General features: G+C 66.0%; 3 protein-coding genes across 3 annotated transcripts; 1 reads left to right on the plus strand and 2 right to left on the minus strand.

Moving 5' to 3' along the window:
* Window positions 1–198: 198 nt before the first annotated feature.
* On the plus strand, window positions 199–423 carry MNEG_10427 (hypothetical protein; the record flags this gene model as incomplete). The annotated part of the gene is made up of 1 exon (XM_014041099.1): window positions 199–423. The coding sequence occupies one exon, from the start codon at window positions 199–201 to the stop codon at window positions 421–423; it is 225 nt and encodes a 74-aa protein (XP_013896553.1).
* Window positions 424–3,323: 2,900 nt separating this feature from the next.
* MNEG_10428 (Nudix hydrolase 16) lies at window positions 3,324–5,071 on the minus strand (the record flags this gene model as incomplete). The annotated part of the gene is made up of 6 exons (XM_014041100.1): window positions 3,324–3,461; window positions 3,712–3,864; window positions 4,086–4,169; window positions 4,459–4,558; window positions 4,845–4,894; window positions 5,039–5,071. 6 exons carry the CDS (start codon window positions 5,069–5,071, stop codon window positions 3,324–3,326), a joined length of 558 nt encoding a protein of 185 aa, XP_013896554.1.
* Window positions 5,072–8,718: 3,647 nt separating this feature from the next.
* On the minus strand, window positions 8,719–9,006 carry MNEG_10429 (hypothetical protein; the record flags this gene model as incomplete). The annotated part of the gene is made up of 1 exon (XM_014041101.1): window positions 8,719–9,006. The coding sequence occupies one exon, from the start codon at window positions 9,004–9,006 to the stop codon at window positions 8,719–8,721; it is 288 nt and encodes a 95-aa protein (XP_013896555.1).
* Between the last annotated feature and the right edge of the window lie 657 nt (window positions 9,007–9,663).

Below are 9,663 nucleotides of genomic sequence, written 5' to 3' on the forward strand. Positions count from 1 at the left end.
CGCCGCGGCCGCGGCCGCCGCGGCGGCGGCGCCGCCGGGCGCGGCTGGCGGGCGGGGGCGAGGCGTGGCGAGCGTGAAGAGTTTGAGGGATGCCTGCTGCAGCCAGGAGCGCCGGGTGGCGGCGCTTGCGCGCGTGGCGGCGGGCTCTGGGCTCACGGTCATCAAGAGGGGCGCCAGACCACCCCCGGCCCCCGCTTCATGCTCGCCGCCCGCCTCGTCGCATGCGCCCAACACTACGATGGCTTGCTGCTGCTGCTGCTGCTGCTGCTGCTGCTGCTGCTGCTGCTGCTGCCGCTGCTGCTGGTGCTGCTGTGGACGCAAGCCTTCTGCATCGCTCAAGTACTGCTGCTGCTGCTGCTGCTGCTTGCCATCCTGCTGGGTGGCTGGACGCTCGTATTCCTGCAGATCCTGCTGCTCTGGTGACGGAGGCGCATCAAATGCAACCATTTCAAGTGCCAGCGGTCTGCCTTGCGGGCTCGGTGCCGGCTGGACAGGGGACAGAGTCGACAGGACACCCAGCGACAGCTGCTTGCCGCGTGGAGGGGTTGCGGGCTCTACGTGCGCGGGCAGTGGCTGTGGGTGCTGCTGCTGTTGCTGCTGCTGCTGCTGCTGCTGGTGCTGCGGCAGCGGCGGCGGCAGCTGCGCCGCAGCTGCGCCGTCATCTACCGTGCTGTCGGCAGGCGGCGGCGGAGCGCGTGCCTCGTCGCCAGGCGTGGGGGCTCGACACTCGCGGGGCGGGCTGTCGGGAGCCGCTGCTGCCATCTGCGCTCTTCTTCTCGCATCCGCCGCCGCCACTGCAGCGGCGTTCGCTGGTTTCACCATAGCTGTTGTTGCCGCCTCAGCAGCAGCAGCAGCTAATGTCATGGCAGGTGTGACCGCTTCAGTCCCAAGTGGGTCGTCCGGCTGCTGCGTTAAGTGAGTCCGACTTCCTGCCCTCTGCGCAAGCAGCAGCGCACCGGAGGTGCCCGTACTGCCAGTTCGGCTGGCGCCCCCGCGACTGCGGGTGTGACGTTGTTCGGCGCGTGACTCTGAGCCGGCGTTGGACGGGAAGCTGCCCCTGTCAGCACCATCAACCGCACCTGCCAACTCGGCAGCTCCCGCTGCCGCCGCTTCCGACGCCCTACCATTTGCTCCACCACTCGCCCCGCCTGCTCCGCCGCCGCCAGAGCCGCAGCTCCCGCTGCTGCTGCCGCAGCCAACGAAATCAGACGCGTCGCCCCAGCCCTCCTGCGGCCACAGCTCGCGCGGCCCGACGCCCTCAGCCAACGCGTTGTGCCACAGCACCCGTGGGCTGCCGCCGGCGTCGCTGACGTCATCGGACGAGTAGTAATCTGGCAGCTGCCTGTCGGGGCTCAGCGCCGCGGCGGTCGCGTTGCAGCTGCTGCCGCAGCCGCTGAGTCCAGAGCTTCCACAATCCGCCGACGCCGCTTCCACGCCCGCGTCTGTGCCAAATGGCTGCGGGGGCGGCGGCGCCGCCGCTGCCGCGGCCTGCATCAGCAGCGCAGATTCGATGCTGGACGGCCGGCGCCCGATGGTACTGCGGCTGGCCGCGGCTTGTGTGTCGGTGACCGTGCCCCCCTTTGCAGGCTCTGCACGGGCGTCGCTCTTCCCTCCCGCAACTGCTGGGGCGCCGGCGCCCTTCGGCGGCGCGCCGCCCGCCGGCAAGGCGGAGGCGGCGGCGGCCCGGCCAAAGGCGATGCGCGGCGGCGGGCGGCGGCGGTGCGGCGTCACGAGGTGGCTGGCCAGCTGCCGGCTGCTCGCGTGGGGGGACCACGGGCCTGGAGGCGCCAGCGCTGCCCCGGCCAACTCGCCGGACGGGGCAGCCCCTGCATTCACAGCGAAGAACAGCCGAGGATTGGTCGGGGCGGTGCACTTTCCGCCCGCCCCAGCGGCGCGCGCCGGTATCAAATGCATGCGCAAAGCTCAGATGCGCCGCAACCCAAGGGCTGGGCAATAGGCCCTGCTCACCCGCAGTCGGCCCGCGGCGGCCCGGCGCCGCCGCGGCCGCAGCGGCCGCGTCGAGCGCGGCTCGGACGCGCGTCATGGTCGCGGCATGGCCGAGCTTCAAGTCCACCGCCGCGCCAAAGGCGCCTTCTGGCAGGTCCAGGCCGTAGCGCTCAGCTAGCAGCGACGTCAGCGCCTCCAGGCCCTTGGGGCATGCGGCGGCGACGGCGCGCGCGCGGTTCAAACAAGCAGCTGGTGAGCAGTGCTGGGCCCGAAAGGCGCCCAGTCGGGTGCCGCACCTGAATGCCTGGGAGCTGCAGTCGTGCGTAGTACGGATGGTCGGCATCGCATTTGAGTACCCGCCAGCCAAGGGCGCAGAGGTCCACGCCGGTGTTGTCCATCGCGATCTAGCTCAGCTCGTGTGTCACAAGAGCCCATGCTGTGCTCGTTATTCTGTATAAATTCAAGTATTATGGCGGCGAATTCACCACTCTTCTGCCTTGAGTTCAACCTATGTTGAGTTCAACCTATGTTGAGCAGCACGGCGTGGGCGATGTGTGCCATTGTGCCGCTGGCAGTGGAGTGCCATCCTCGTACCCCGCCTCATTGACCCATCAGGTTGCGGAGACCCTGAGTGACATACAACAGAACGCACCATTACAGCAGTCGTTGGCGTCATCACATGCATTTGCACCGCTACCGGCAGTCCAATCAGGGTCCAGGGCCACGCAGCAGGCAAGTGGGCAATGCTTCTGCTGATTGAGGGGCGCTTCAGCGCCAAATTGGTAAGGTTGGCGAGCAGGCAACTCGTAAACATGCGGTGCGTTGGCTCGCAGACCCCTGCCCCCTCTTGAGGGAGGCGCGGGGCTGCTTAATACATGTACAAGGGAGGGTCGGGCCCCTCCCAAAAAAGGCACGGCAAAGCGGTGCACGGCAGCGCACCAACAGGGCGGTAAGACATGGGGCAAAGCAGCGAGGGCGTTGCCTCTCGACAGAGCGCAGTCATTTTGGCGCGCATCCCAAGGGGCGTAAGGCATTGGCAGCAAGAGAGTGCGCTCGCCACGCGGCACGCGCGTCCTGTCTGGCAACGGGCTCAAGAGGAGCAGAATAAACGGCGACGGCGGGATGCAGAGGCTGGGCGCTGAGGAGCACAGTTTAGATTGGTTCTTTTCAGCTGGGGAAATTGATGGTGTGACACAAATCGAACACGGGCAGCGGGGCCCCCAGCTGCGTGCGGGATCATGGGCAGCGGGCCCTCGCGCGTGGAGGGCACTGCGCGCCCGCTCTTCTTTCACAAAGCAATGCGCAGGCCGCCTGCGCTGCGGACTGCGGACGAGGGGCGCGCAGCGCAAACGCCCGTGCGCGTCCCCTATATGCCATCAAAAAGGGGTGGGTTCCGAGTCCATGCGCTCGGGGCCATCCGGCAGCCGCAGGCTGTGGGTTGCGGCGGCCCACATGTGCAGTGCGTCCCGCATCCACTGGTGCCGGCAACTGGCGCTCGCCTCGGGCAGCGACATCTGCAGGGGGCCGGGGTCGCGTGTGGGGAAAAACGACACTGGGCCAGAGCGCGGCAACTGGCTGCACGATGCTGGTGGAGGCGGTCACGCAGGCCACCACATGCTGCAAGCACTCATGCTCGGTGCTGAGAATCCCTAAGACGGCACCAAGGAGCGCGAGCCGCCCCGCCAGAAGCCGAGGGGGCACCCCTGCCAAAGCGCCGGCCCGCGCCCAGCGGCTGCCCCGGCCCCACCCCCTCGCGCGGCGCACCCAGCGGCGCTGCCTCTGCCGGTGCTCGGGCCAGGCCTGCAGCTCCTCCCCGACCACGAGGGCAAACATGTGCGCCTCGCAGCGCGCCTGGTGGGGGCTGGCGCCGGGCGCCTGCTTGTGGCCTTGGAAGTGGAAGATGCCGATCTTGGGGAGCTGAGTCAGCGAGCGGAGTGACAAGGCGAATATGAGAGCGTGAGCGTGCGTCCATGTGTGTGAGAGAGACCGTGTGCATGCGAAGTGCTGAAGTGTGCATTTGTGGGTGGGCTGTGTTTGTGCAGCGGCAGGGCAATTGAGGGAACAGAAGCCAGGCTTTTCGCCGCCGCGAACCCCCCCTCCTTGGCTCCCGTGGCAGCAGGCGCGCCTCGCCGGCGCACCTGGATCTGGCCGCGCACGCCGGCCTCTTCCACCGTCTCCCGCAGCGCGGCGCCCTCAACCGTCTCATCGTCATCCCAGCCACCCTGGCATGCGCGTACGACATGACAGGCGTGGAGACGGTGCATCAGAACCCCACATCATCACAACGAAGGCGCCTTGATCATCCAATCGATGATCTGGCCGCCGCACGCCCACCGACAGCCCTCGAACCCACCGCCAAACAAGCGACCCCATCTGCGGCCGGCCCAACCGCCATCTCGCTGCGTGCCGCTGACTGTGAGTGCCCGAGCGCCGCCTCGCCGCGGGCCGCCGCGCCTGCGGCTGCGCCCGCGACAAAGGCGCGCGCAAGAGACAGACAGAGAGTGCACACACCTTGGGGAAGCCCCAGCCCTTGCCGGCCCTGCTGGTTATGAGGAGAACCTCCGCGTCAGCCGCGGCGCCAGGCGCGCCCCTGTACCGGACAGGTATGCACCTGCATACGCGCGCGCGAGACGCCCGGGGCCGCGCGCGGCGGGCGCGGGTGGGCGGCGGTGCTCGTGCGTGCGCGCATGCGCACACGCGCCCGCGGCTGCGCATGGGGTCGCGAGTGCTGGCCCGTTATTTTCGGCTGCCATGCCATGCCATGCTGCGGCCGTCATGCCATGCTGTGTCGTTGCAGCCTGCACCAGCGGCAGCCTCGCGGCCGTTTGTGGTCCGCGCCTCGCGCATTCCAGGCCGGGGTAGGGTTGTGCCTAAGCCACCCCAACCGCGCCGCTCACCCAGCCACAAGCCGCGCGCCGTCTTCCGTGTAGCGCTGCTTGTCACAACCCTAGCGAAATGCAGCGGCGGGAAAATGCGTGTGCGTGGTCAAGAACAGCAGGAGGTGCACAGCACCACCTCCGCAGATCCAGCGCTCGACGAAAGCACAGGCGCTGGGCCCAGGGACGCACTGCCGCCGATGACACGTCCTTACCTGACGCGATCCGACAGGCGTCGGGCCTCCCATTGTGAGCTGGGCTGCGAGCACGCCAGCAGCTGGAACGTCCCACGCGCTGGCGCCGGCGGGCTCGGCGTCAAGCAGCACGAGCGATCCTAGCGGACCCTGTGACGGCCCTTTGTCAAGGGCCTGACTGACTTTGCACGCGGCCATTGCGGTCCTGTTTCCAAGCTTTCGCCCCGCGGCGTGGTCAGGCCCCTGACGGGCGCCGGCGTGCTGTCGACATGTTGGGGCAACTAAATGGCAGCCTGCTCGCCCTTTATTTCCAGCTGAGCGAGCCTGAACTCGTGTGCCAAGCCAGCACGAAGCAGTGGCCTTTTATCAATGCCAGAGCGCCGGAGAATTAACGGATGAGGTATATGTTTCCATGTGAAACGTGGATGCTTGGACCATGGCCGCGCAGCACGCCAGCAGGGGCACCAGGTGTGTGCAGCGGGCGACAAGAGCTGGCGCTGTCGCAAGCAGTTGACCGCAACCTGACACGGCAGGTCGGCCAACGCGGCATACATTATCCTGCATCCCTTTGCGCTAGGTCATGTGCAGGCACCAACAACAGGTGGGATTCCCGTTGACCCACGGGCACGACTTGTTGTATCTCTGGTCGACACGCGCAGATTACCAGTTGTGCAAAATGCAAGGCACTCATGTGACACTAGCTGCTGTGCGCTGACATTAACCCCAGGCCAGAGGCACTGGCATTTGAACGCTTGGCTGCTTGGTCAGGCGTGCATGCCTCCGACTTGGGGCATCCTTGGACTGGGTTTGCAGGCAGGAGTGTTTCCGCAAATGCAAAGTCGTCTGGCTGCATGGATGCTAGCCCGTCACGTTGCGCTAATTTCTGTTGGCGGTTTCCGCCCCACTGCTGTGTGCCTGCGCACAAAACTGCATTATGGCCCTCCACTGCGCGGTCAGCAGGGATGCTGGCATGCGGTATTCTTTCACGCGCATTGCCCTGCCCCCATGGTATCGAGCGCTTTCCCACCTTGCTGGCTGCCTTTCAACATATTCACATGCTGCCGGGCGCTGCGACCTGCGCCAACCTGACACCAACGCACTCCCCTGCACAGGACGACAGGGCCGTATACACTCAGCAGCAGCATGCAAAATTGATAGCAGTGTTATCCATGTGTTCGTATGGCACCTTGGTTTTGTAGGCATGGCTCTGCGGTTACCGCGATTCTGCAACCGTCCGTCGCTAATGACTCAACGAGAAAAGCGGCGCTCGCCCGGTGATCGCCGACCTCCCACGCGCAGGCCTGCACAGTATTAAAAGAATCCTCGCACAGCACTATATCCATCACATAACATCTCAGCACGTATACATCCCCGTTTTGCGAGCACTTGAAGTCTCGTCGCGACCCTCCACCTTGTGCCCTTCGGCGCCTCGTCCTGTGACACGCCAGATTCAAGCCACCTTCGAACTGATGGCGAAACTGGCCCAACTCAGGGACCACGGATGGGTCGCAGCGCGCGCGGGAGAGGTCAGCACAGCCCGCCGGGGGCTCCTGCACGTTCCCTTGGTCAGAAGAGCAGTCGTTACACGTGCTTCTGGCGATCTGGATCAGTCAGGACAGCAGCGCTTCAGCCTGTGAGTGCAAGCGCGGTGTCCCGGGGATCATGCCAGGCAGGGTAGGCAGCGCATGATATGGCTTATATATTGTTTGATCGGCCTGCAGCAGGTGTGCCCCAGATGCTGCGTCGCGGCGGCTCGACGTCGTGCACACGACGGCCATGGCGTCGCGCGCCGATGACACGCTGGCTCGCTTTACCCCGCCGCAGCCGCTCGGCCCTGCCGCTGTCCCTGTTCCACCCGTTCCAGCGCTTGCCTCCCGAGGGCGCGGTGAGAGGGCGGCGAGGCCGCAGTCGATGCGGACCGCCGCGCCGCGGCCCGCATGCGTCCCAGGCAACGCCCTGCCCCGTGCGCCTCTCTGCACGGCAGCCGCCGCCTCCATGCGCCGCTGCTGCTCGCCCTCCGACGCTCCCGAACGGTGCGGCCCATGCTGCCAGCGCCTTGCGCAAAACGGCCCCTTATCCTCCTGTACACGGCCCCATGCAGACCATGATGCGGGAGGAGGAGTCATGCGACCCCGAGGAGCGTATTTGCAGGGTGCGACCCGGCTCGCAGCTTTGCCTCCCCTCTACACCCGCCTGCCTACCTTGCCATTGACTGCCCACGGCTTGTACAACCTCAGTGTTTGCTCTTTGGTGCCACAAGCATGCAATCCTCCCCGCCAACAAACATGTTTTCAGACGCCTTCGCACACGTTTGAAGCGCGCTGCGGGGTCTGCAGCGGCACCGGGTGGGCAAGATCTTACAGCCGGGGCCGCGGCGGCGGGCGCGGCGGCCTGGCGAGCTGCATGGTCTGTCACGGCATCGGTGAGTACCTGGCACCAGAGGGCTTGCTGTGCTGGCGACTGTACACGAGCACCGAGCAGCCGCCCGGCGCTGCTGTGTGCGACACTGTGCTCCAGGTGTCGCCCTGACGGAATGCAGGCCGACTTGGACGCATGCAAGTGCCGTGCCCTTTCCACCCGTGTCCCAACAAATGAAATAGAGAGATTCAGAGAGACGAAACTGATATCTAGTCCCATATCAAACATTTCAGCGCAGTTACCTGCACACCACATCTGCAGGGTATGTGCGCCACACCACGTCGCGCTACTGCCCAGACGGCCCCGAGCACCTCAGCCTCGCGCGAGACGTGCAGCCGCCCCCCAAGCCCCGGCCGCTGTTCGAGCCCCGAAAGAAGGTCCAGCCGCGCACGGCGCCGCAGCAGCGCGCGGCAGCGGGGGCGGCGGCGCAGCCGCAGGCGGCAGCGCATCGGCCGCAGCAAGGGGAGCAGGGCCAGCGGTCCAGGACACCCCCGCCGCCGCCGCCGCCGCCACCACAGCAGCAGCCGCAGCCGAGGCTGCAGGCGCAGGCGCAGGCTGGCTAGCCGAGCAGGCTGGCGCAGGCATACCATTCGTCCTGTTATCATTGAAGGGGATTGGCAGGCAGCTGCGCGGCGGCGGACATTCTGGCCCAGGGTTGCTCAACGCAAGTTGCAGTAGGCCCACAGTGCGCAGCATCCACACCGTTACCTCCCTTTTCAGCAATGTCTTTTTCGTGCCTCTCCCCATCATCATGTGACCGCCTCAATCCGCCCATTAGCGGGGCAACCACTCCGGCCCGCCCGCGTCGTGCGTGATGGCGCATGGCATCCATTCATGTCTGCGCAGCCGGCGCAACGTCCTGAATCGGATGCTGTGCCTGATTGGGCGAGCTTCAACTTGTCTTCCCGATAGCACCCACCTATTCTTTCAGTTTCCGACCCAAAAGCGATTTGCATGCCGAATCGCTTCCTTCTTTTCGCCCCCGCTGCGGCGCGGCCCAGTTCGTCAGAGCGTGCCGCCACGTTCCGATGCCCCCGCCGCATCTCGTCCTGCCTGCAGCCGCTCAGTCGCAGCCGTGCCCTTCATTCTTCATGCGCGAGGGGCGAACGTCTGTCTGCCTTGTAACACCACCCTGGGTCAAACAGCTCCCCTTTCCTGAGCCAAAAGACTTTGATTACACACGTGCCAACTACAGGCGCCGTCAGGAGGGTTGTCAAGCCCTGCTGTGTGAGCAGAGCCTTGCAGACCGCCAGTCTACAATTTTCAGAGGACCTGCTCGCCCCTCACTCCAGCTGGGCGCCCGCTTTGACCCCATACCCAGGCGGCACGTTCGCAGGCCCGAGTTGCGCCCCTGCTGCCAGCAGCGCCGACATCCGCGGCTCCAGCTTCTCGAGCACGGCGGGGTACAGCGCGTCGTTGGCCGCCAGAAGGGAGCGGTCGAAAACAGAGTAGGCGAGGCCGTCTGCGGTGCTGACGCGGCCGCCGGCCTCCTCCAGTATGCAGATGCCCGCGGCGACGTCCCAGGGCTTGAGCTGGAATTGGGTGTAGGCGTCTATGGTGCCTGTCATCATGTTTTGGAAGCATAGCAGGGGGCGTATTGTCACTCAAAGACGGGCGTTGACCTTCAAAGCACAGGTTTGATTTGGGTGTGAGGGTTTGGGTTTGGTTTGTTGCAGGGAGGGCGGCTGCCTGCTGTGCTTGGGTCCAGGAGGGGCTGCTGAGAGCCGGAAGTCGGGCAGGCAGGGGCCGGGCTTGCTCGGGGCCGGTGGGGGCTGCAGGCATGGGGCGGAGTGGGGCGTATGCTAGCACCGCGACACGGGGTCCCGCCCATGCGGCAGGCCGTGGTCGCCATGCTCATGTGCCAGCAGCCGCGCCGCGACTCACCCTCTGCTAGGTGGCAAAGGTTGGCCGCCGCTGCCCCCGACATGCGCACGCCCTGGGGCACATTGGTTTAGCGAGTGGGCAGGGAAGAAGCCTCAGGAGGGAGCGTCCCTGGGTCGCCGGGCCCGAGGGCGCCGGCGACCTGCCCTCCCAGAATGCCTTCTCGCATCACCGTCAGGGGTGCAACGAGCCGCCGCCCAGCAGTCGCGGCTGGGATGTCGAGTCAAATCGTCAAGCGCAGATAGCACCGTTCTGAGTCCAAGGATCGCTGCTGGCTCCACCAGTTGGACACACTCACACACACACACACACACACGCACACACACACACACATACACACACGCACG

This window comes from Monoraphidium neglectum (assembly GCF_000611645.1).
Source record: "Monoraphidium neglectum strain SAG 48.87 unplaced genomic scaffold scaffold02310, whole genome shotgun sequence".
Lineage (NCBI taxonomy): Eukaryota > Viridiplantae > Chlorophyta > Chlorophyceae > Sphaeropleales > Selenastraceae > Monoraphidium > Monoraphidium neglectum.